Genomic DNA, 22349 nt, shown 5'->3' with positions numbered 1-22349 from the left:
ATTTGTAAATAAAGCCACAGATAAAATGCTCTCACCTTTTCCTAATTTCAGAATCCACAATAATCTGCCGTTTCTTTTGGGGAGGTGGGGGTGGAAGTTCCTCTTGGGCATGCTTTACCAGGATTTGTTCCCTCCTTGTCACCATAGTTACCGTTTCCATTACAGTTGTCTGTGTTAGTGATGGCTGAGTGGTGGTGACAGCCTGTGAAATCTGTGAGAGGTATTGAAACAGAGGTCAGACATTGCTTGAAAGACTTCAGTAAAGACTGCTTGGCCTAGTGAAGGAAAATAATGAGAAACTGTTCGTGCTTGTTGGTAGATCCACCTTCAGATCAAAACAGCACCGTATTGAACCCAAATCAAACTGTTTTATCTGACTTAAGTTATGTTGTCTGAAAGAGCAAAGCTAAGTAATTTCAAAACTAGAACTAAACTTAGTCCCTCTTCAATTTATTGGTCAGACTATAGGAAATATAGGGTACAAATGAGGATTTTCTGATTTCAGCTTCCAAATTGGTAATTAAAAGTAAAGTAATTAAATCCTTTGTTGTGATATTTTGAGTACAAACTGCTTTTGTTCGCATATTTTAAAAAATGTTACCCTTTGGACAAGGCACATCTGTATACAAGGTAAGGCTAGAAGGATTTCTATCCTGATATCCTTTTGACACTACCAAAAAATAAAAGTACACTAAAAGATACTGAACTTCTACATGTGCTAAATGCAGACTTTATCTTCTCTAAGATCTTCATAGGTTCATTATTCAGAATCACTGAGTCTCAAGGAAATTTAAATATATAATTCACTGGCATGTTATGTTAAAATTAAAGCAGAATGCAAGAAGCAAAAGTTTTTAATGATGTTTAAAATACAAACTCAAGCATAATTGTATACAATATTTTCTTACTAATATGCATTTTGAAATTGGATAGATGTGCCCATGTAGTATTAAGGGAAATGACATCAAATATTATATACATATACACATATTTTTAATCAAATTTGCACTTTGCATTTAAGAATATAGAAAATCTTATGAGGAAGGTAAAACATCATTTTTAACAGAACAATAGTAAGATATGGATCTGTCTGTACTACCATCACTAGAACACTGTAAATGAAAATGTGACTTCATTTCCATTGGGATAGAAAAATAAGAAAATAATCACATATTGACCCTACAAAAGCAGGGGAGAATTCATTATGTATAAACAATTAATAATTGCTCTCAAAACATACTCCATATAATCAAGATATAAAGCAATTAGTCATATACTAAATTTCCCTATGGCATTTAGTAGTTGGTGCAAGTGGTTAATTATGTATGCATAAGAATCGTTAAAAAATATAGTCAGGAGGGGGATTATGGAGGTCATTTAACTTAACTTCCTAATAACAATAGGATTCACTACTCCCAGAAGCTGACAACTCTTTTCTTAGTATGGCAGCAAAATTTCACATTGGCAAAGATCTTCCTAACACCTAATGGAAACCTGTCTTATATGACTTCCTTTAATGAAAATTTGCTTTGTACGTAGGACCACCACAGAGTAAGTTGTATGTCATATCTACCGGTTAGAGTTTTAAAGATATGAAGCCTAGTAATCATTACCCTATTAAATCTAATTTCCAAACTCTGCAGTATCAGTTATTTGCTCAGAACTAGCCTTAATATGGCCTGTGCTTCAAAGCAAAGGTATCCTGGCTTTGGGCACTATATTCAATGAAAACAAATGAAAATTATATATGCTATTCAGCAGCTGAATCACAATATATCAATTAAATGCTAATATGTATTGATAATATATCCCTTGCAGTACATTCAGAAATGGGTAAAATTGAATTTCTATTGTAAGTAATTTTACATTATAGTAGGTAATGTGATAATTGTAAAATGATTATGAAATGACTCCCATATAAAAATATAAGAATTTGTCATAATTACATGCATTGAACTTACAGTAATCAAGGAAGTTTCTTCGAAATGTTACAAAAACAAATTGTCTTGGTCAGCATCTTAACAAAGTTATTTTGTTTCTGAAGACTGGCTATAACATTCATTCCTGTTCATAAGGTCATTTATAACAGTAAATTATTGGAAAAAATCTATTATCAGTAGGTGATATTGTAAATAAATTATGTTACATGAATGTGATACATATGTTGAATGTATAATGTCTTTGGTAAATGTATTGTACTGAGCATATTTCTGTATAATTTTAAATTGCTGAATGTTTATTATAAATCATTTCCTAAAATAATGTTGCTTTTTTAAGAAGAAAATTTTAATGTCTTTGTTTAAATTGGTATTTTAAGTCTTCCTATATATTAAGATCTTTAGAATTACAATCCTGTCATCTAAATGCATTAGAATTTGGACAACTGTAAATCTGATAAGAAGGATTTAATGCTTTCCCTAAAATGATAGATAAATCAGTCAGAATGTGAACTTACTATAGTCTGAGGTATATTCAAGAAAATTTAATCTACCTAACTATACTCTTGCCCTCAATTTTCTCCATTTTGATTATTCACATATTTTAAATAACTTTCTAATGTCCTCACGAAAACAAATTTATGTGTTTTCCAAATACTAGCCCCTTGATCTGTCAGTTAAGTGTCTTTAAAAATGGAAAACTCACTACCCTATGTACTGGGGCTGGGGAGGGGTAGTACCAGTAGGAGGGGTAGGATGTGGGGAAATGGCATAGGAGGGTGAATATGTGCAAATACTGTTCACACATGTAGGTAAATGGAAAAATGAGACCTGTTGAAACTATTCCAGGAAGGGGGGTAGGGGGGGATAAAGGAGAATGATGGGGGTGGTGAATTCAAGTATGATATACTTTACATATTGTAGGAACTTTTGTAAATGCCACAATGTACCAGCAGCACAATAAAAACAACAAAAAAGAAATATCAGTTGAGTATTAATGAGTTAAGATTGGCAATTAAAAGTTACCTTAACTGCAGAAATAAATGGAAAATTTAGTTTAAAATTATACAGCTTTAGGTTTGAGAGGTGGTTTCTCTTAGAATTATTGGACGTAGAAGCCCTGGAACTACTACTCCACAATTCTCAAACCTTAGGTCCACAGTTCACTTCCTGTGCTATTTCGGGTTAGTTGGCTATTAGCTTGGGATTTTGATTTCTTTCCTTCATATGAAAAGTAAGAATGATTGTACATATCTCACAAGGGTGTTGCAAGAAAAGCCACTTTCATGAGTACATAATTTATGTAGATACCCAGTGTCTATTCTGGGAAGGACACTATATTTACTTTCATGCTCTGTTATAACCGTCATGAAACCCTTAATAGTTTTTTAATATAAGTCCTACATTTTTATTTTGTACTTGGCCCACAGATTATGTAAACAGTCCTGCTTTCATGAATTAAATAATAAAATGTCTGAACATAATAATTGATCTCTATTGAACATTTTGGTATTAGCCACTATTTTTTCTAAAGGTTCATGGAAATTTTAAGAATTTTTCTATAGTGAAAAAAATATAGTAAATTATATAGTGAATTATATTATATAGAGGTTGAATATATAGTGAATTATATCACATTATATTATAATGAGATATAATTTTGAAAATTTATATTTTCCTATTGTGAAAAATTTTGGAAAAATATTTCTCCAGTCTCCTAATTTTTCTAGGGCAAAAGATTGTGTCATTTTCATGGGTATTAATTCAACTATGATATATTGTAAGAACTTCTGCAAAGTCACAATGTACCCCCAGTACAACAAATAAAAAAAAAAAACAAAAAACTGAACTGCTTTTAAACAATGCTCTTCCTTACCATCTTCTGTTCTATTTGTTTTAAAATGCACATTTTAAAAAGTAAATGTAAGTACATGTAAACTAATTTTAAAGACATAAAATGGTATGCGATGAAAAGAATGACTTCTTTTCCATCACGGTATCTAATTTCTCAAGGACATCTAAGTTGCATTTATTACCTATTCTTACATTTTAATTTCACTTTGCTGCTACTCTTATTTTTCTTTTATTTTTAGCCTATCTCTTAATTTCATCTTGTACTTTTCCACTTAGTTAATTGAATATTATTGTCATTGTAAATTCTCTATGATATTGGAATTAGATATTTCTAGTTCTTGCTTTCTGAGATATCCTATTTGAGTAATGAAAGAAATTTAACAAAAGAGAATCAAGTCTTACAAAATTAGTTATCAAATTTTATCATTTCGCTATTACTAAGATGCTAACACTTACAATTGTAGGTATCAATTATAGAGCTCTTTTCATGTTCTAGGTATTATGCTAAATGTTTGGAATCCATAATTTTATTTAAAATATTTATTAAACTACTTTCTATGTAAAAAAGCTTGCTGGGTGTGATGGCTCATGCCTGTAATCTTAGCTACTCAGGAAGCAGAGATCAGAAGGATCACATTTTGAAGCCAATCCTGGCAAATAGTTTGAGAGACTCTATCTTGAAAAAATCGTTCACCAAAAAGTGCTGGTGGAGTGGCTCAAGTTGTATTCCCTGAATTCAAACACCAGTACTGAAAAGAAAAGAAAAGGCTTAAGGGGCAGTTGTTAGTACCATACAAGGGCCTCAGAAGAAATACTAATAGAATTCCCATGTTATAGATGAGGAATAACTTCTTCAGGCAAATACAACTTTACATAGCAGAGCAGAGATATAAATCCAAGTCCGAATGATTTTTATCCACCTCTCAGTTAATGTACTTACTGTTCCTACACTTGTTCACATTTCTGAATGGCGATTTTCCTTCAGTGGTGTAAATATGGGTTTGTATGCATATATATACATGCATAAAAATCAGAAGATTGAAACTATACACAGTGGCATATGCCATGATCTTTACATGGAATGATTAAAATTTAGTGTTAAATATTTTTTGATCCAGCCAAATTATAATTAAATTACTATAAATCAAATGAAAAATGTGATTAAATATGTATACATATACACACATGCACACATGTATACACATACATATATGGAGATATATATGTATATGAACGAGGTTGATAATTGTGGATTGAGGACTTTGTGTTGTTTGTATACTATGTAAGTTTAGAGTGATGTTAATTTTAATGTATATGGAGTGATTGTACTGCTACAGTTTAAAACATACTACATAATCGTAGCAACAGCTTTAGCTGATAATTGCTAGCTGAGCATGAAACTATCTCTATTGCTATCATAACACAAGGCACAAAAATCTGGTATTGCTAAAATTCACATCTCTAGACAACAGAAAAGATTTATACACTGACCTCTGTAAGAATCTTATGATAAAAGATAAGGTGCTTGCAAAGGAGACCAAGTTATTAATCACAAGGTTATAAAATGCAACATCTCCTGGAAGAGTACAGAGCAACTAACATAGCTAAGTGTACCACATAAATGCTAAAGTTCCTGATAGTAGCTGGGTAACTAAATTTTAACATTGATTACTTTCCTGTTTTGATACTAATAATAAGGCAATAAAACTTTTGAATAGTTACTGACATTTGAATCATGACCACAATTAGAGTCAAATGCTCAGAAGGCATCATAAAAGAAATCATTCTTCTCTTTGAAACAAAATATGTGATAATTAAGGTTCATTGTGTAAAATTGTCTCTAATTTTATGTATTTTATTCCTCATATAAAGTTATCTTTGGTACAAAATGTGTCAGAAAGAAGACATACATATTGGTTCCTGAACTCATATTAAATACAGAATTTAAGCAGCTGATTGAATTAACAGCACCTGCAAAATTTCAAAAGCAATGATGTTTAATTTTTTCTGATCTACTTGAACTTCCTCTACATACCATTTCACATGGAAGTGATGAAACGCATTCTGTAACTAGGAATGAATATTATTAAGTACATGGTTATTAAAAGAACTCATATTTTCATATTTATTTCATTTGTCATCATTAGGTAATAAATATATCATAGGAATACTTAGTATTTTTTCTTTGTGGCATTTTAAGTATGTTCTTAATGAGTGAAATGTAATAATTCCAGAAGTAAGTCTTTTTTAAATAAGGGGAAATTTTTGTTTTCGTCATCATCTTCCAGCTGCCTCTGAGGTTCATGTACTTGATAAAGTTTAATTCTCTTCACTACTTCAGAGTTTTATCCAACATTTCAAGCAAACAGAAACATATCATTGACATTTAGAATGAGAATGCAATTGGGATATTTTTAGCCTTTTTTAAAAATTTTATAATAAAAAGAAATGAGATATCCAAGAATTAATCCTTAATTGAGCAAATTTACAATATGCTATATTATAAATAATGAATTTACAGAGTAAAACCTATTCCACTGATATACAGGCCCATTCCAAACACCTATTTTAGATGGAAGTAGCCAAAGTATAATTTCCAAAATAATTTTAGCTGTTGCATCAAAATTTTCTAATAAAATCTTTAACCTGAGAAATTAACCAAAGAACACTCAAAAATTCAAGGTGGTTAATGCATTCATTTAAATAAAATGGAATGCTAAAATAAATGATGGAATTTAATTGTAATTCTAGTATTTTATTTAAAACATTAAATATTTTTAATTGGAGGCAGGCTTATTGGCTTAGAGGGTTTTCAGGAACCAGTGAGAATGCTTGTCAACTAAAGGGCTATAGAATATTTTTAATGAAAATTACTGGCAAAAAGGAAGAGAAACAAACCAATTATATCTACATTACATAAATCAATAGGTCTGAGATCTAATGCTTTGAGAATGGGTATAGCCAATTGTGGGTGTGAAATATTTTATGAAGAATAAAAACTTGTATCTTTAAAGAATGAAAATGGACTCAGAAACTAAAAGGCAAATAAACTTCCATCTTAATACATTTTTATCTTTCTGTTTGTATTTTGAGTACAATGGAAAACATTGGTAGCTGGGCTCAGATGGCTCACACCTAGCTACTTCTGGAGGATCTTGGTTCAAGGTCAACCCAGTCAAATAGTTCCTGAGACCCCATGTCCAAAATAGCCAGAGCAAAATGGACTGGAAGTGTAGCTCAAATGGTAGAACACCTACTTTGCAAGCATGAATTCCTGAGTTCAAACCCCAGTCCCACTAAAAAAAAGAGCAAGCAAAAAAATAAAACAAAAAATAGCAAGAAGTACCTCACTGGCTTATCATACTCAGCCATGCTTTTAATTCTCCATGTGCCTATCAAAAACTTAAATGTTTCATCAAGACATAAGTGATATACATAGATTTAAACATTATATAATGATTATTTTCCTGCCTTAGGTATCCATGAATGTAGGCATAGACATACAAAGCATGAACATCAACTGCCATATTTAAGGATTGGGGAATTCTGAGTAGATTTGTTTTTATCTTTAAGATATTTATCCTCATAGTTGAGAATATTGTAAAAAATGTCATTGGCCTTATAGCAAATTATTCACAAAACAGGAATTACATGTTTGAACTTAACAGTCATAAAATTTTCCTTATGAACAAGAAAAAAATATAATTTCCTGAAAACCACAAAACTATAAAACTTTTGTATTTACGTGACTCTCTCTCTGTCAATGCTGAACTTTTAATATAATTTACTATACTTTATTATAAAACATAAGTAATATACTATTTCTACAATATATATGATTTAAGTTAAATGGATAAAATAATGTTTCAAATCATTTAAATTTAATTTTCCTGTTAACTAGTGTGTTTCTGATTCTCATATTTCATAATTACAATAAAAATAAAAAATATATTCATCGGGGTCATGCATTTAGAAAAAGTAAGCTGCAAATCTCAACAATTACATTTATAAAGAACTTAAGAGACACATGATCATTTGAGTTTTTATAGAACTCAATCCAGGGTATGTTTCATTTGTCCTCTTTTTCCATTGTAGCTATCCACATAAGAACAGTTACTATCTACCATTTTGAAACAGAAAGTACTTCTTTTTTCTTAGACTGCCTTTTCATCAAGTTTAACATCCTCAGCTTGTGTCCAGGTATTATTCAAGCCAAACCTGACTTTAAAATGCAAGAGAACAGACTTCATAGCTGATTTTTTCATGTTTTGATCTTTTGCCATGCAACTGCTTCATAAGGTCAAAATCCCAAGCTTTGAATAGCAGTCAAAGTCATAGGCACACAATGTTTTTTCTTTGAGCACAATCACATTCCTTGTTATCTCAGTTACAACTCCTATATCCTGTCTCACAATAAGTTTTAACTCTTTAAAAAACTTTGCTTTCTTCATACCAATCATTTAAAAGTCAGTTTTTAAACAACTGAGCCTACAGTGTGAGTAGTCATTAATGAGACTGATTATTGTTCTCCACAAACAAAAGGCAAAAAATGCACATGTGTGAGTTTTATTCTTCAAAAGCACAGCCTTACCCTTGGAATTCTTATGCAATTCCGATCAAACTCAATTTGACATTCACAAGAGGAAAGGAGTTGCTTTTATATTTATAAGATAGCACTTCTTTGTTCCCTATGTTTTCTTTCTTTCTTTTTCTTATTATTGTTCTGGAGTATATTGTGACAATTACAAAAATTCTTACAATATATCAAATATATCATAGTTGAATTTAATTCATTTTTCTTTGGGCAGCTCCATTTCTATTTCTTAACAGTTCGATAACTACTAGCAAAGATTTGAATTGGCTCTATGATGGCATACTTTTGGGAAAGCCAATGAAGTAAAGCTGATACAAGAGTTTATAAAAGGCTCCAGCTTAGTGTTCTGGGAAATAACTTGCCTATGGTAAGTCCCTTTATCTTTTTCTAGTCTGGTATGGAGTGTATAATGTTTGAAAATAAAAATAAAAAGAAATCATGGTGAATGACAATAAGCCCTGAAGAGAAACTAAGCAGCATGACTTAAATATCAAGAACACCTTTACACCATGAAATGCTTTTATGCCTATGGATTTATTTTGTGCTCAATATATTACAGTGAGCAAGTAGAAAGATACATGCTATAATGTATGTTGGACATCATTTTGTAAAGAACTATAGAAATCAAAGCTAATATTGCTTTATTATAGAACAACAGGTTAAGTAAATTGCCTATATGGGGGTTGCATAACTTCTAGGCCATTAAAACTAAAGCTTTGATACTTTTACACCATCCAGGATAATCAAATAAAAAATACTTTGAAGCTATATACAGCCTTCATTGAAGAGTAGTATCATTCCAAGAGGACTCAGTAAGTTTAAATATTGCAATTCCTAGGGTGGTCATCATTTTCCCATTTCAGTCATCATTGTAGAAAAAGGAAATGTAGGATTGGCACATATGTCATTGTCATTCTCATTCATTATTTATAAAAATATAGACTATAGCCTATGTGAAAAGGCTTAGTAAATGTACAGATTCCTATATACTTTCCACGTCAAATGAGAGTGTAATATTTTGCATTGTAATCAGCTCACCAGGTAATTATCATGTAGATTGAAGTTTGAGAGCTACTTTATATCATTCAAGTGAACCAGAGCATGATTTACGGTTAACAGTTACACTTCCACAAATATATCCCTTAAAAGAGATGTATCTCAAAAGAATTTTATCAGCTGGGCATTGTAGTTCATGCCTATTATCCCAGTTACTCAGGATATGGAGACAGGAAGATTGCTGTTGGATTCCAGCCATGAAAAATGTTACCAAGGGAGCCTATCTGAAAAACAAACTAACAGCAAAAGGACTACCATCATGACTCAAGTAGTACAGTGCCTAGCTAGCAAACATGAAGCTCTGAATTCAATCCCCAGGATCAAAGAAAAAAATAGTTTATCAAATAAATATCATTCCTTCTTAACATGTTCTCTAACCATTTTATTGAAGTAATAATCTATGGAAACAATGAGTATATATTGCCATACATCATTTTTGAATTAAAAACTTTCAAATTTACTAATGCCTCCTGTATTTATTACATAGATACCAATGGTATTATAAAATAGTCATGAGCAGATCACATATAATATGGAAAAATCAAGATCTAGCAGTAAAAGTACTATTAAATCAGGGCAAAAATACATTTAACAGAAAACAAATAAGGTTTTTGCTATTACCTAATGATTGTATGAGAAATGACTGCAATGTATACTTATATTACTTCAAATTTTAAAGATGAGTTTGTGTTTAAAAGAAAGACTGAAGTGTGATTGAAACTCATAAATCTTCACTGATCATATTTTCTTAAATTGCATTTCTGGAAGCAGTATTTTGTCATATTTCAGCAAACATTTCCTAAGTGCTACTTAGGAGGTATGAAGTCTTAAGAAAGCAAATTCCCTGAACCTGTCTCATAACAGAAGAATTAAAAAAAATGTATTGAATGTGTTCATTATGTTAACAGAGGTGTGTGCATGGTCCATTGAGCTATGAATTATAATCAATTAGTAAAAGCCCTTTTATAATAAAAATTGATGTGGCAGAATATTAAATACTATTATATAATGTCAATATTTTTAATGACTACCAATTACTCTACCATATAATATCAGACAACAAAAAAACCCTACTTTAAAAATACCACCCTTTAAGTTACTAAAACTCCAAAACTTCCTACCATGAAAGTGCATTATTATTTTCCTATTCAATACCCTACATGTGTTAGTGTAACTAAGACACATTTATGATTTTATGAAATCAGCAGTCTGTGGCAGAAAATCCAATAATTAGGTCACTATTTGCACTAACAAAAGAAGCCTTTACAGAATTAAAGACCCTAGTTACAAACTTCTTCTTCTTCCCAATTCTCTAATATCAAGACATGCAAGGTAGTAATGTTTTTAATTCAAGTGAACACTTGGGAAGGAAAAATTCAGTGTCATCCTTTGTAGTGTCATAGTATTGTTCTCTTGATGCAGTTTCCAACACTACTGAGCATAATGAATAGTATAATAATTGGTATCATTTACCTGTGATGACGTCTTTTCAACTTTTTGTACTAAATTATCCCAACGTTGGACAATATTTTCCATCCATGCTTTCATCTTTTGTGTCACTGACTTATTTTTCAGTGTTGAAAGAAGATCTTGATGGAGTAATCTGAGTTTCTCCATGGTTTGCTTTTTCTTTTCCAGATTTGTTTTTAAAGCCTGTTAAGAAAAATCACAGAGTAAGTCTAGGTTCTAGGTTATATTTTATTAAAACGGCATAGTTTCATCTATTTCGTATATATTTGTTCATTTGTATAGATAAGAAAAGTTTGTAGTTCTGTCTGCAAAGGATCCATAAAGAAATAGGAAGAAAATTAAAATCTGAAAAATCTTCCTAAGAAGGTTAAAGAGAAAAAAGATGTCAGATATAAAAGACCTAGGATAGGCACTTAAAAAGTACTTTTAAAATATACAAAGGACTGCCAAGTATGACTCCAAAAGGTCAAACAGAGATCAACAGGGGAAAGCTCCTTTTTAACATTTGGAGGTAGAATGGATCGTGGATATTAGTGAATTTCCTCTTAATTACCATCAGGACTCAAAAGGAAAACAGATTGTCATGTATCATGAATACTGATAAGTTGAGAAGATGAGAATGGCTAAGGGACTTTGCCATTCTGAAATGCTGTGTTCATTTGGATAAAATTGCAATATTACTTACCTCCACAGTTTTAACCCTCCATTCATTATTTGCAAGTTAAAAATACTTGTTATGTAGTTTACTGACCTCAAAACTTTTGCAGACTCCATTATTGACTTACAATTTTGCTATTGAAGTATTTTCTTTCTGTTGATGGTACTGGAGTTTGAATTCAGAGATCCACACTTGCTAGGAAAGCACTCTACCACATGAGCCACACCCCCAGCCCTTTTTGGTTTAGTTATTTTTCAGATTGGGTCTTGTATTTTTCATTGGGTGGCCTGAACAGTGATTCTCCTATTTATGCCTCCTTGTAACTGGGTTGACAGGCACGTACCACCATGCCCAGAGTAATTATTTTCTAAAGTTATTGTTAAAGCTCATTAGATAAAAAATTAAGTCATTGAATATGACCCAAATCCTTCAGAATTTCTTTGCTTATTTTGTAAATAATTGTTTTTTTTTTACTACTCATATTTTCAGTTTCCCTTTGCTTGACTTGGAGTGAATAAATATGAAAGCTGTAGTTCATTGCACCTCATTCTTTTATTCTATCCAAGAAGGTCACCTTATACATAGGGAAATCATTATCAAGTACTAGTCTATGATATAATATAACACAGAAAAAGAAAAAGAAAGGAAAAATAAAATCATTTTATATTCCTTTTACAAGCCTATTCTTCTGGCAGTAGCAAGCACAATGAATATAAACTAAACCATGACACCTGTCTCTCTAAAACAAATCTAAGTTTATTTAAGACAAATATTTCATATAGCAAAGAAATTGTCATAAAACAGATGCTCATGAAGCAAAGTGTCATCGACACAGAGCAGTCAATACAACCCCCTGCAAGGACAGTTTATGTAGCTCAATTTGGCCTGCCAGCTGCATTGATATCTATGAACTGCAGAATGCTTCAGTTAGTTTATCTTTTATTCAGAATCTGCTGTATTTTATATTGCAGTCTTTATGTCATTTTTATGGAGAAAAATGCATGAACTTTAAAGGTCATTTCTAATTTTCTTCTCAGTAATTAGTGATTTTCTCAGTTTAAATAATTGTGACAAACTAAAGTATGAATTAAGATATTATAAATTGAATTCAGATTGAAATAAAACTTTCAGTATTGTAGTGCAGCAATAGGTAAGTTTTGTATATTTATTGCATTTGTTTAATTCATGTTAGCTTTTCGTTAAATTTAAGTGCAAACTTGCACTAGTAGTAAAACAACAGTTTATGTTATCTGCCAAGAGCTGAGAGTCAAATTTGAATTTCAAGGTATATTCCTCCAAATCTTTTATAGACCCTCATTTTCCTTTGTTAACTTTTGGCATATATTGATTTTGTTAAAAGCCATCACAAGTTCTTTTTGGAAAGAGGCACAATGTAAGTAAAGACACATATTTTAAAATAGAAAGATGTAAGTACAATATTCTTTCACTTATTTTCTCAGATATTAAGGACTTATTTTCAATAGCCATATGTGCAAGGCCAATGGATGTATCCATTATTTAAGCTAAATATGTAAGGACTTGGAAACATTTTAGAAGAAGAGTATGAAAGATATGTTTAAATAAGAGGATTGTGTTGGAAATCTACGGGTAACCTTTTGCTAATGAAACTAAGCCTCCTGTATTAATACTAAACAAAATGGAGAAGCATTTGGTAACAATCACAAAATTAAAATGAATGAACATTAAATATGCAATTATGAAAAGTGTACCAAAAGTGAAATAAAACCAGTAGTATAATGAAGTTGTATAACTACTGAATCAATACATTTATTTAAATTCATGGCAAAGCATGGACCTACTCACAATGTTGACCTAGTAACTTCCAGATACTAGTTTTTAAAAATGTGATATTAGATTAATTGTTTGGTTCCAATTTTTCTCCTTCTCTCTTTACCTTTTCCTCTCTCCCTCTTTGCTCTGAACTCCCAAAGGGATTCTCTCACAGTAATTAGATGAGGGAGGAAAGAAAGGCAATTCACTGTTATTCATTGGATCATAGTAATGAATTAGTTTCTCCCTTCTCTTTTTGAATGTCATTTCTTTTAAGCTTGAATCTTATGAGCACATATTTAATAACTATGATTTTACATGTTCCTAGAGTTTAAAACTATCATTCCACATATAAAGAACTGATCATAGGTCTGTGAGTGCTAGAAACTCACAGAGTTCTAGAAAGTTCAAAAGGCAAAAGTAAAGTCTAGAAAACTTATACAAGGCAAAAGTCAGCTGGGATACTAAAGAAGATAAATATTTTATTTTTATAGAAGCCAGACTCCTGGACCTACCTCCAAAGAAGGGAGGAAATCATAGTCAATAAATAAGATTGAGGGGCCAGGCACAGTTGCTCATATGTATGAGCCCAGTTACTCAGGAAGTGGAGATCAGGAGGATAATAGATTAAGACAGACCAGACAAAAAGTTAGTGAGACCCAATCTCAACAACAAGCCAGATATAGTGATGCACATCTATAATCCCAACTGTATGGGAGGCATAGGGAGGAGAATCATGTTTCCTTGTATGCCCAGGCATAAAACATGAGGCCTAACCTGAAAAATAACTTAAATAAGAAAGGGCTTGGGGGTATGGCTCAAATGGTGAAGTGCTTGCCCATGAAGTATGAGGCTCTGAGTGCAAGTATTAGTACCACCAAAGTAGGTAAGTAAGTAACAGATACAATATTCAGTAAGACAAGAGTAGAACATGAATTGAAGTTGAAAAACTATGTATACTTATAAAAGGCCTAAAAAACCTTCATCCTGTTCTCATCCGGAGTATGTTTCAGTGTATAATGACAATAAAATTTATCTTATACTGGAAAAATTGAATAATGTATCTATTCTATCTGTAATTTCTTATCTCAATGTATAACATACCTCATTTCATTTTAATCACCAATTGTACTTAAGTAGATTGGGCCATTGCAGGGTTTTCAACATGAGGGAACATCAGAACCACCTCAAAGGCCTATTAAAACTGCAGATTACTGGGCGCTACCTGCAGAGTTTATAAATGAGTAGGCCTGGGATGAGCCTAAGAATTTGCATTTCTTATAAGTTTCCAAGTGATGCTGATGCCACTGATCTGAGAACCACACTTTATGACATACTACCTCTAGTTGGATAAATTCTTTGAGGACCATTATAGGAGCTGAGGTTAAAGTATCAAATCAAAGTAAAATAGCACTATCAAATAGAGTTTGGGGGCTCCTATAAGCTCTATTTTTCTGTCCTTTGATTCAGCTTCCACTTGAGAATACAGTATCCCCATAGGCCTTCCACAATATACCCTTATGGATCATGACTCTTCCGTTTTTGTTGTCCATACTTGGCAAACACCAGCAATCCACAGAAACAAATTTCTGCTGGACTTGGCCCTTCCCATGATAAATTACCTGATTCTATAACTCCTAAAATTCACCTCATAAAGACCAGTTTCTTCTCTCCTTTTAATTTTTATCTTTTACAACAATAGAAAAAGCAGTCTTAAACATAAAAATAAGAGACCTAGCTGCTGTACATAGAAATGTCATGGACCTAGAAAAAGTAAAACATCAACCTCCCCACATCACACCCCCAGTGAAAAGCAGGAGATAATCCCATGGGTTATTAGTGATACTATTTCAAAACAAATTATATTGATTATAAATAAAAGAAGATTTTAGCACATTATATCTATACCTAGGTATGTAGTAGGAACTGGTGACAGATGGTACCTGTTTTAGGTCTCAGATTGTGACATATTTTAATGAACATTAAATTCTTATTCACTGCCTGAGTCAGCAGGGGAATTTTACCTCAAATTCTAGACCAGCTGTCAGGTTTTGTTAATTGGCTTAAACTATCAAATGGTAAGGCTTATACAAAACATATTTTCACTTTGTTCACAACTAAGATGACATAATATGAATTTTAATCATATTGGAAGATTATTGAGAGAATTTTTATGGCCCTGAGGGTAGCAAAGTTTTTACTTGCAAAAATATCCACATAGTGGCACATGACAGTTCTCAGTTTCAGTCATTTTTTCCCAAGGAATGAAATGATATGAGGAGTTTTGAAATAACTTGAAAGGCCTGGACCTGAGTTTGGACACCTTCGCGATCATTTTAATTCTCCTACTAATGTTATATAATACCTAGTATATGCCATGTGCTTTTATATCAGAAACCTCAATTTCCTCTTCTGAAATAACCAGAGTAGGAACTTTAGACATGTAATTTGGATTGGGGATATACTTGACAATTTACAAAACCCTTTCTAGCTTTGCCATATTTAGATTTTATCAATATGTTGCTATCCAAGAACAACCTTCTTGATTGGTAAATTTCATCAGGGATACTCATACAAACCTGCACTATGTATTGAATTTAGTAATTTATTATCATGCAAATAACTTTGTAACATTATGTCATAAGGTAATTTCTAGATATGTCTGTTAAACAAATCTGTCTCTCATGTTCTGCTATAATTTGGTCTTGGTACTTCTCCATCAAGAGATGAAATCTATTTCCTTTCCCTTGAATTTGGAAAGGCTTATGGCTCTTTCAAAGAGTCAAGTATGGCAGCAATAACACCATATAAAGTTTGAGACTATGTTTTATTTACAGAAACACTCATGAGTGTTTAGCCTCTGTGAATGAATTCTGACTCATCTGAAACTACCATACTATGATGAAGGCAAACAACATGAAACTACCAAGGAAAGGTTGTTTATTCAGAAGCAGCATACTTCAAGGTATTCAACTCAGGTATTAGATGTTTATCAGTAAATGAATACTTTCAGATGATTCCAGTTCCCAGCCATCTAGACATTGCAGAAGAGGTTTCAAATATTGTAAAGCAGAGAAGCCATCACCCTATATGTTTTCTGAATTAGTGACCCACAAATATCCATGAACGTAGTAAAAATTAATGCTAATTTAAACTTTTTGAAATTATCCATTATATAGTAATAGTAACTGGAAGAACAACTAAGTCTTGCCTTTTCAAAGTTCTGCCCAGAAAGAAATCTTCTTGTGGATATTTCCTTAATAGTTCCTATTCTTTAACTATTTATAGAACATTTGCTTTGTATGAGTCATCATCCTAAATAATAAGGAGATGATGATAAACAGAGTGGCATAGTGTCAGCATTTATGTAGTTTACATTCTAATGAGGTTATTCCATCCCCATAATGATTGACTACTGAATCACATGGTTCTACATTTGACCAGCACTCTAATTTGGTCCTTAATCAGAGAGAATGAGCACAATTTGATAACTAGTGGTCACTAACATATTGACTGAAAGGATTTATCTTTTGCTTGAGAAGAGTAATATTTTTCAGGAATTTCCTGTTTTAGTATATATTGTCCATTCTTCCTTTCCTCTAGATATGATAAAATACTTCCTGAATTGATCCTTTCCGCTCTGTGCACATGACAGTGCCTATATAAAGTTGACTAATAGAAGTGATGTTTCACTTGGATATCTCAAAGGCATATTGGACTCAACATATCCAAACAGCAAAAAAAATCATTCTTTTAATTTGAGAAATTCCTCTTATTCTCTGATATCAGATCTACTAAGTAGCTTATGAATCTAGTCACTCAATTGAGGAGTCAGTGTAGGTACCATTCCACATTTCTATCTCTTGTCATAAATTTTATTCAGTGTATCTCAAAATTTCTCATTTTCATATGAAATGCTACTTCAGATTTTCTAATTAATCTTCTTATTACCAATTGTCATACCAAAGAGAATTACAAAAATGCCAATATGATTGTGAAAAACTCTAGATGTCCCTGCACCATCTGCAGAAGAAAATTATAAATGTATCTGATATTTTCACTCATGTTGCAATACAAACATAGATTCCTTTTCTGAACTCTGTGTCTAGGGGCCACATCACTCACATAAACATCTGTTATTTGGTAAACAGTTTATTACCAGTAAAGTGTAGCTTGTAATAAGTAATATATAAGTGAATATATTTTGAAAGTCCAAAGAGTGCTTGTAACTATGGAACAAAAAATGAATGATACATATAAACATTTGGCAAAGTGGTATACACTTACAATAATTGGGGAAAATTATATATGTTTAGCTTTAAAGAAATGATGCAAATATTAAGAAGTACAATATACAATATCTATGTAGACACAAATTGATTCAGTTAAGTAAAATTATGAAACCTTATTTGCAATAGACTTTCGTTTTGTAATGCTAGTATCAAACTAGCATATCATAGAATTGATGTATTAAAATTTAAAGAAATCCTAATTTTTGAATAGTCCATTAAAACTAGGCTCCTAATCTTAGATTGGTCTGTATTACTTGAAAATATTAAAATTCATGAAAGAAAAAAAGTTTTAGAATTCTTTTTATCTCTTGTAAGGTCCAACTGAAATAAAAGGTAACATTCATGCCTTCTATGGAGTCCTTTTACTTCCAAATTAATCTCATTTCTCAAAACAAATGAAGTACTTACAATCAATACCATTTGCTTTTGTTGTTTGAAAAAGTAAAGCTAAACTCCTTGAATGTAATCATAATTACATCTTGTATCTACAATATATTACTCAGGGAAACAATATACCAGTTTAGAAACATGTTATTTAGAATTTTATTGAAGATTAACAAGTACTTCTTTTTGTTATTTTTTTCAATTTTAACTAAAGTTTTATTCTGAGTATACTATATTTTTTCAAAGTAGAATATTGTTTGAAAAGACATATTTTGAAGTTTACTTATAGCCTTCTCCATTTTAATTAAGAAAAAAATAATATTCTACCTTAAAATAATCTAAGCAAAGCAATGAACATCTGGCTTAAAACTTAAATAATAATATAGAAAACACAAAATAGTAGTTACATACACTGTAGGGATTTAAAAGTCTACTGAAGGTAAAATATACGTACAGCCATGCTTTGAAAACTTGATAACTTTTCACTTTGATCTTTAAAGCCACTTGTTTGAATCTTCTTCATTAAGTCTTCTTTTTCTGAAAGCCACGCACTAAAAAGGCACTGAAAGAAATAAAAGAATTCCAAATAAGAAAGTAATTATTAAAAATATGGTATTTTATTGGTTTTCTAATAGATTATCTCTTCATGTTTTCCAGGGCCAATTTCCCATTTGTTTTACCTGTTCTTCAGTGAAACGCTGCCATTTTAGAAGAATGTCTTGTAAATGAACCCAGCGTTCTTCTGTCCACCTACAGATGTTTGCCCATCGGTCTCCCAGTACCTGGGGAAGAGAGAACCAATCACATCAGCAAATAATTTTTACTGAATTTCATTAAAGATGACATGAATTTTCTGCTTAAGTATTTGATTTTCACTCTCCTATGTATAGAAATTATAAAGAACACCTTTCCTGTTTCTGCCTGTAATTCATTAAGCAATGTTACGTTTGCTTGCTTCAGATTATTTCACTCAGTCTTGCACCTTTCATTGAAAGGCAAAGATATTAAAAGCAATCTGAAGAAGTTGTTATACTGCTATATGAATGTATCCACAACACACATAAGAGAGCAAAGACACAAATATAGAATTCAAGGATCAATATTCAATATGCATTTATAGCAAAACATTACACTGTACCTAATGAAGATACACAACTATTGTATGTCAATAAACAAGGGATGATTATTGGGCTGGTGGAGTGGCTCAAGTGATAAAGAGCCTTCCTAGGAAATGTAAGGCCTTCAGTTCAAACTCCAATACTACAAAAAAGAGAGAGATAATTTTCCAGTGATAATAATTTAAAATGTATATGTACTTTAGGCCTGAAAACATACCCTAAAGAAATAGGAAACCTTAAAATGACTCTTATTTTAATCATTTCTGCATAATTATAGTTGCCACATAACTGCATTGCAGACAAAATTCTTGGTCACATTAAGTTTATATATAGATAGTGCAAATTACCTGGATTAGTGTTATAAAATTATCTTATAATTACAAACATATTGAAATCCCCTCTCTAAATTACTATAGTAAGAAAATTACAATATTCTCTGATTAACAACTGACATACATTCAGCATGTCACTCATGTATAAGTATATACACAATTTTAATATGTAATATAAACCAAATACCAATGACTTTTAGATAGATAATATATTGAGATGACTTTAACACAAAGACAGTATTTTCAACAAAAATATTTTGTTTACATTGGCTCAATTATGATGCACTTCAGAGGCTAAAATTTCAATTTTTATGATTTTTTTCACATAAATAAGGGAATTATTTTCTCAAAGCTTCTGGATCTTCGAAGCTATAAGTATCTCAAATTAGGTACATGCATTATTTTGTATAGAATCAAAGCTATAAAAAAGGCTTGTAACTCATATTTTCAAAAAATATATATAGTGTTAGCATCATAACAATTACTAATATTCTGGGTGCTACGGGTTTGGATCAATCTGCTCAGATAGTAGATATTAATACATAATTCAAGCAATTAAACTGTAATCAATGTTATGACAAAAGTCCCTCTTTAGAGATTCACATCTTTTGGTGTTATGGGGGTTTGAACTCAGGGCCACACATTTGCTATGTAATTACTCTACCACTTGATCCACACCCACCACCCTTCTTTGCTTTAGTTATTTTCCAGATCAGGTCTCCTGTTTTTGTCCAGGGCCAGCATCAGAAGTGATCCTCCTACCTATACTGGCTATGCAGCTGGGATAATTGGTTTGTACTTCCATATTAAGCTTATTCATTGAGATGAGGTTCTCACTAAATTTTTGCCCTCATTGTTCTTGGACCTAAATCCTTCTAACCTCTGCCTCATGAGTAGCTGGGATTGGAGACATGAACCACCATACTAGACTTCACATATTTTTTAAAATTGTGCAATATCACTTTCAAAAGGAAGTCCCATGCATAAGAAAGCAGTAAGCAATAAAAATTATACTATAGTAATCAAAATTATCATATTACTCATATACTCTGTTACAAGTGATTTTTCATATTTTCTTCAGTAATGTCAATTTACTGCATTCAGCATAATGTAACTGGTTTTCTTACTTTTTATGGTTTTATTCTCTAAACTCCTTTTGAATTACGTTACTTTATAACAGAAGCCCATAACACTAAAATAATGATGCAAGATACCCATAGGAAATATAGTAAATTAAATCAATGAATTCAACAATTTTAATCATTCAATTATTACAAACAGGTATATGGATAAAATGGCATGTATCATACTGTTTCATAAATTAGTAGGGAAAAGTAGCTTCAAACCAATAAAAGTTTATTCATTAGCTAAAATCTCTACCATCTGCATAATTACATGTTACAGTTATAAAAGATTAAAATTTGGGGTATGTATTATAGCCCATCAGTCCTAGTGAATATGAGATTCAAAGAAAGTGGACAAACTCAAAATACATATTTTCATAAATGAAAGAAAATTAAAAGAGACTTCTTAGTTCATAGAGCATCTTCTCTGTACTGCTACAAGATAAACAAAAGTAACATAAACTGAAGCAGCATTTTAAGCTTATAGTTCTACAGATGAAAATTTATAGTTTATTGATTTTAATAAGATATCATAATATACATATACAAATAAAGACCCTCAAAATCTAGGTTGCCTAAGATTATTTTGAGATATGTATGTGATGGTTCTTGGTATATACCCAAAGAAATATGAATTTTGTTAAAGGCTTTTTATTCATCTATTGAGATTATCATGTGGTTTTATTCTTTGCTTCTGTTAATTTGCTGTATTACATTTAATGATTTTCATATGTTGAACCATCCCAGTATTGCTGGGATGAGACTGACTTGATCATGGTGTGTGATCTTTTCCATATGAGGATTTCTGCATCTAAGTCCATTAAAGAGATTGGCCTATAATTTATTGTGTGTGTGTGTGTGTATGTCCTTGAGCAGTTTGGAGATGAGTGTAATACTGACTTCATAGAATGAGTTTGGTAGTGTTACTTCTCTTTCTATTTGGTGGAAAATTTTGAGGAGTGTTGGTATCAGTTCTTCTTTAAAGGTCTGGTAGAATTCAGCAATGAATGTGTCAGGTCTTGGACTTTTCTTTTTTGGGAGACTTCATTGCTGCTTCAATTTAATTGTTTGTTATAGATATATTTAATTGATTATGATCCTCTTGGCTTATTTTTGATCATCATTTGTGTCTAGAAATTTGACCAATTCTTCTAGATTTTATAGCTTACTTGCATATAGGTTTTCAATGTAGTTCCTGATTATTCCCTGGATTTCCTTGGTGTTTGTGGTTATCTACCTTTTTTCATTTCTAATTTTATTAATATGTTTTTTTACCCTCCTCATTTTAGTCAGATTTGCCAGGGGTTTGTCAATCTTATTTATCTTCTCAAAGAAACAGCTTTTTGTTTCATTGATTCTTTGTATGGATTTTTGATGTCTATTTCGTTGATTTTGGCCCTTATGTTTATTATTTTTTTCCTACTGCTAGTTTTGGGTTTAGCTTGCTCTTATTTTTCTAGGAGTTCGAGATGCAGCATTAGATTGTTTATTTGAGCTTTGTGTTTTTAGTGTATGCATTCATGACTATAACCTTTCCCTTTAGCACTGCCTTTTCTGTGTCTCAAAGTTTCTGATATTTTATGCTTTCATTTTCATTAATTTCTAAGAACTTTTTTATTTCCTCCCTTATTTCTTCAATGACCCACTGATCATGGAGCAGCATGTAGTTCAGTTTCCAGATGTTTGACTATTTTCTGCTGTTTCTTTTGTTATTGAGTTCTAGAAGTCAAATTATTGCT

At 31.5% G+C, this 22349-nt stretch overlaps 1 protein-coding gene across 12 annotated transcripts in view; it reads right to left on the bottom strand.

Annotated features, from left to right (window-relative positions):
- Dmd (dystrophin) overlaps window positions 1-22349 on the bottom strand; it is a 2168746-nt gene that overhangs the window by 1419013 nt on the left and 727384 nt on the right. For all 12 annotated transcript variants that reach the window (XM_074062730.1, XM_074062731.1, XM_074062740.1 and 9 more), the window contains 4 exons: window positions 18717-18818; window positions 18491-18598; window positions 10915-11094; window positions 36-211 (listed from right to left, as the gene is read on the bottom strand). In XM_074062730.1, coding sequence (XP_073918831.1) covers window positions 36-211; window positions 10915-11094; window positions 18491-18598; window positions 18717-18818 — 566 coding nt within the window. The remainder of the gene's footprint in view (window positions 1-35; window positions 212-10914; window positions 11095-18490; window positions 18599-18716; window positions 18819-22349) is intronic.

This window comes from Castor canadensis, chromosome X, assembly GCF_047511655.1.
Source record: "Castor canadensis chromosome X, mCasCan1.hap1v2, whole genome shotgun sequence".
In the NCBI taxonomy this organism is placed as follows: Eukaryota; Metazoa; Chordata; class Mammalia; order Rodentia; family Castoridae; genus Castor; species Castor canadensis.
Note: the sequence above shows the minus strand (reverse complement) of the source record. Positions and strands in the feature narration are given on the sequence as shown.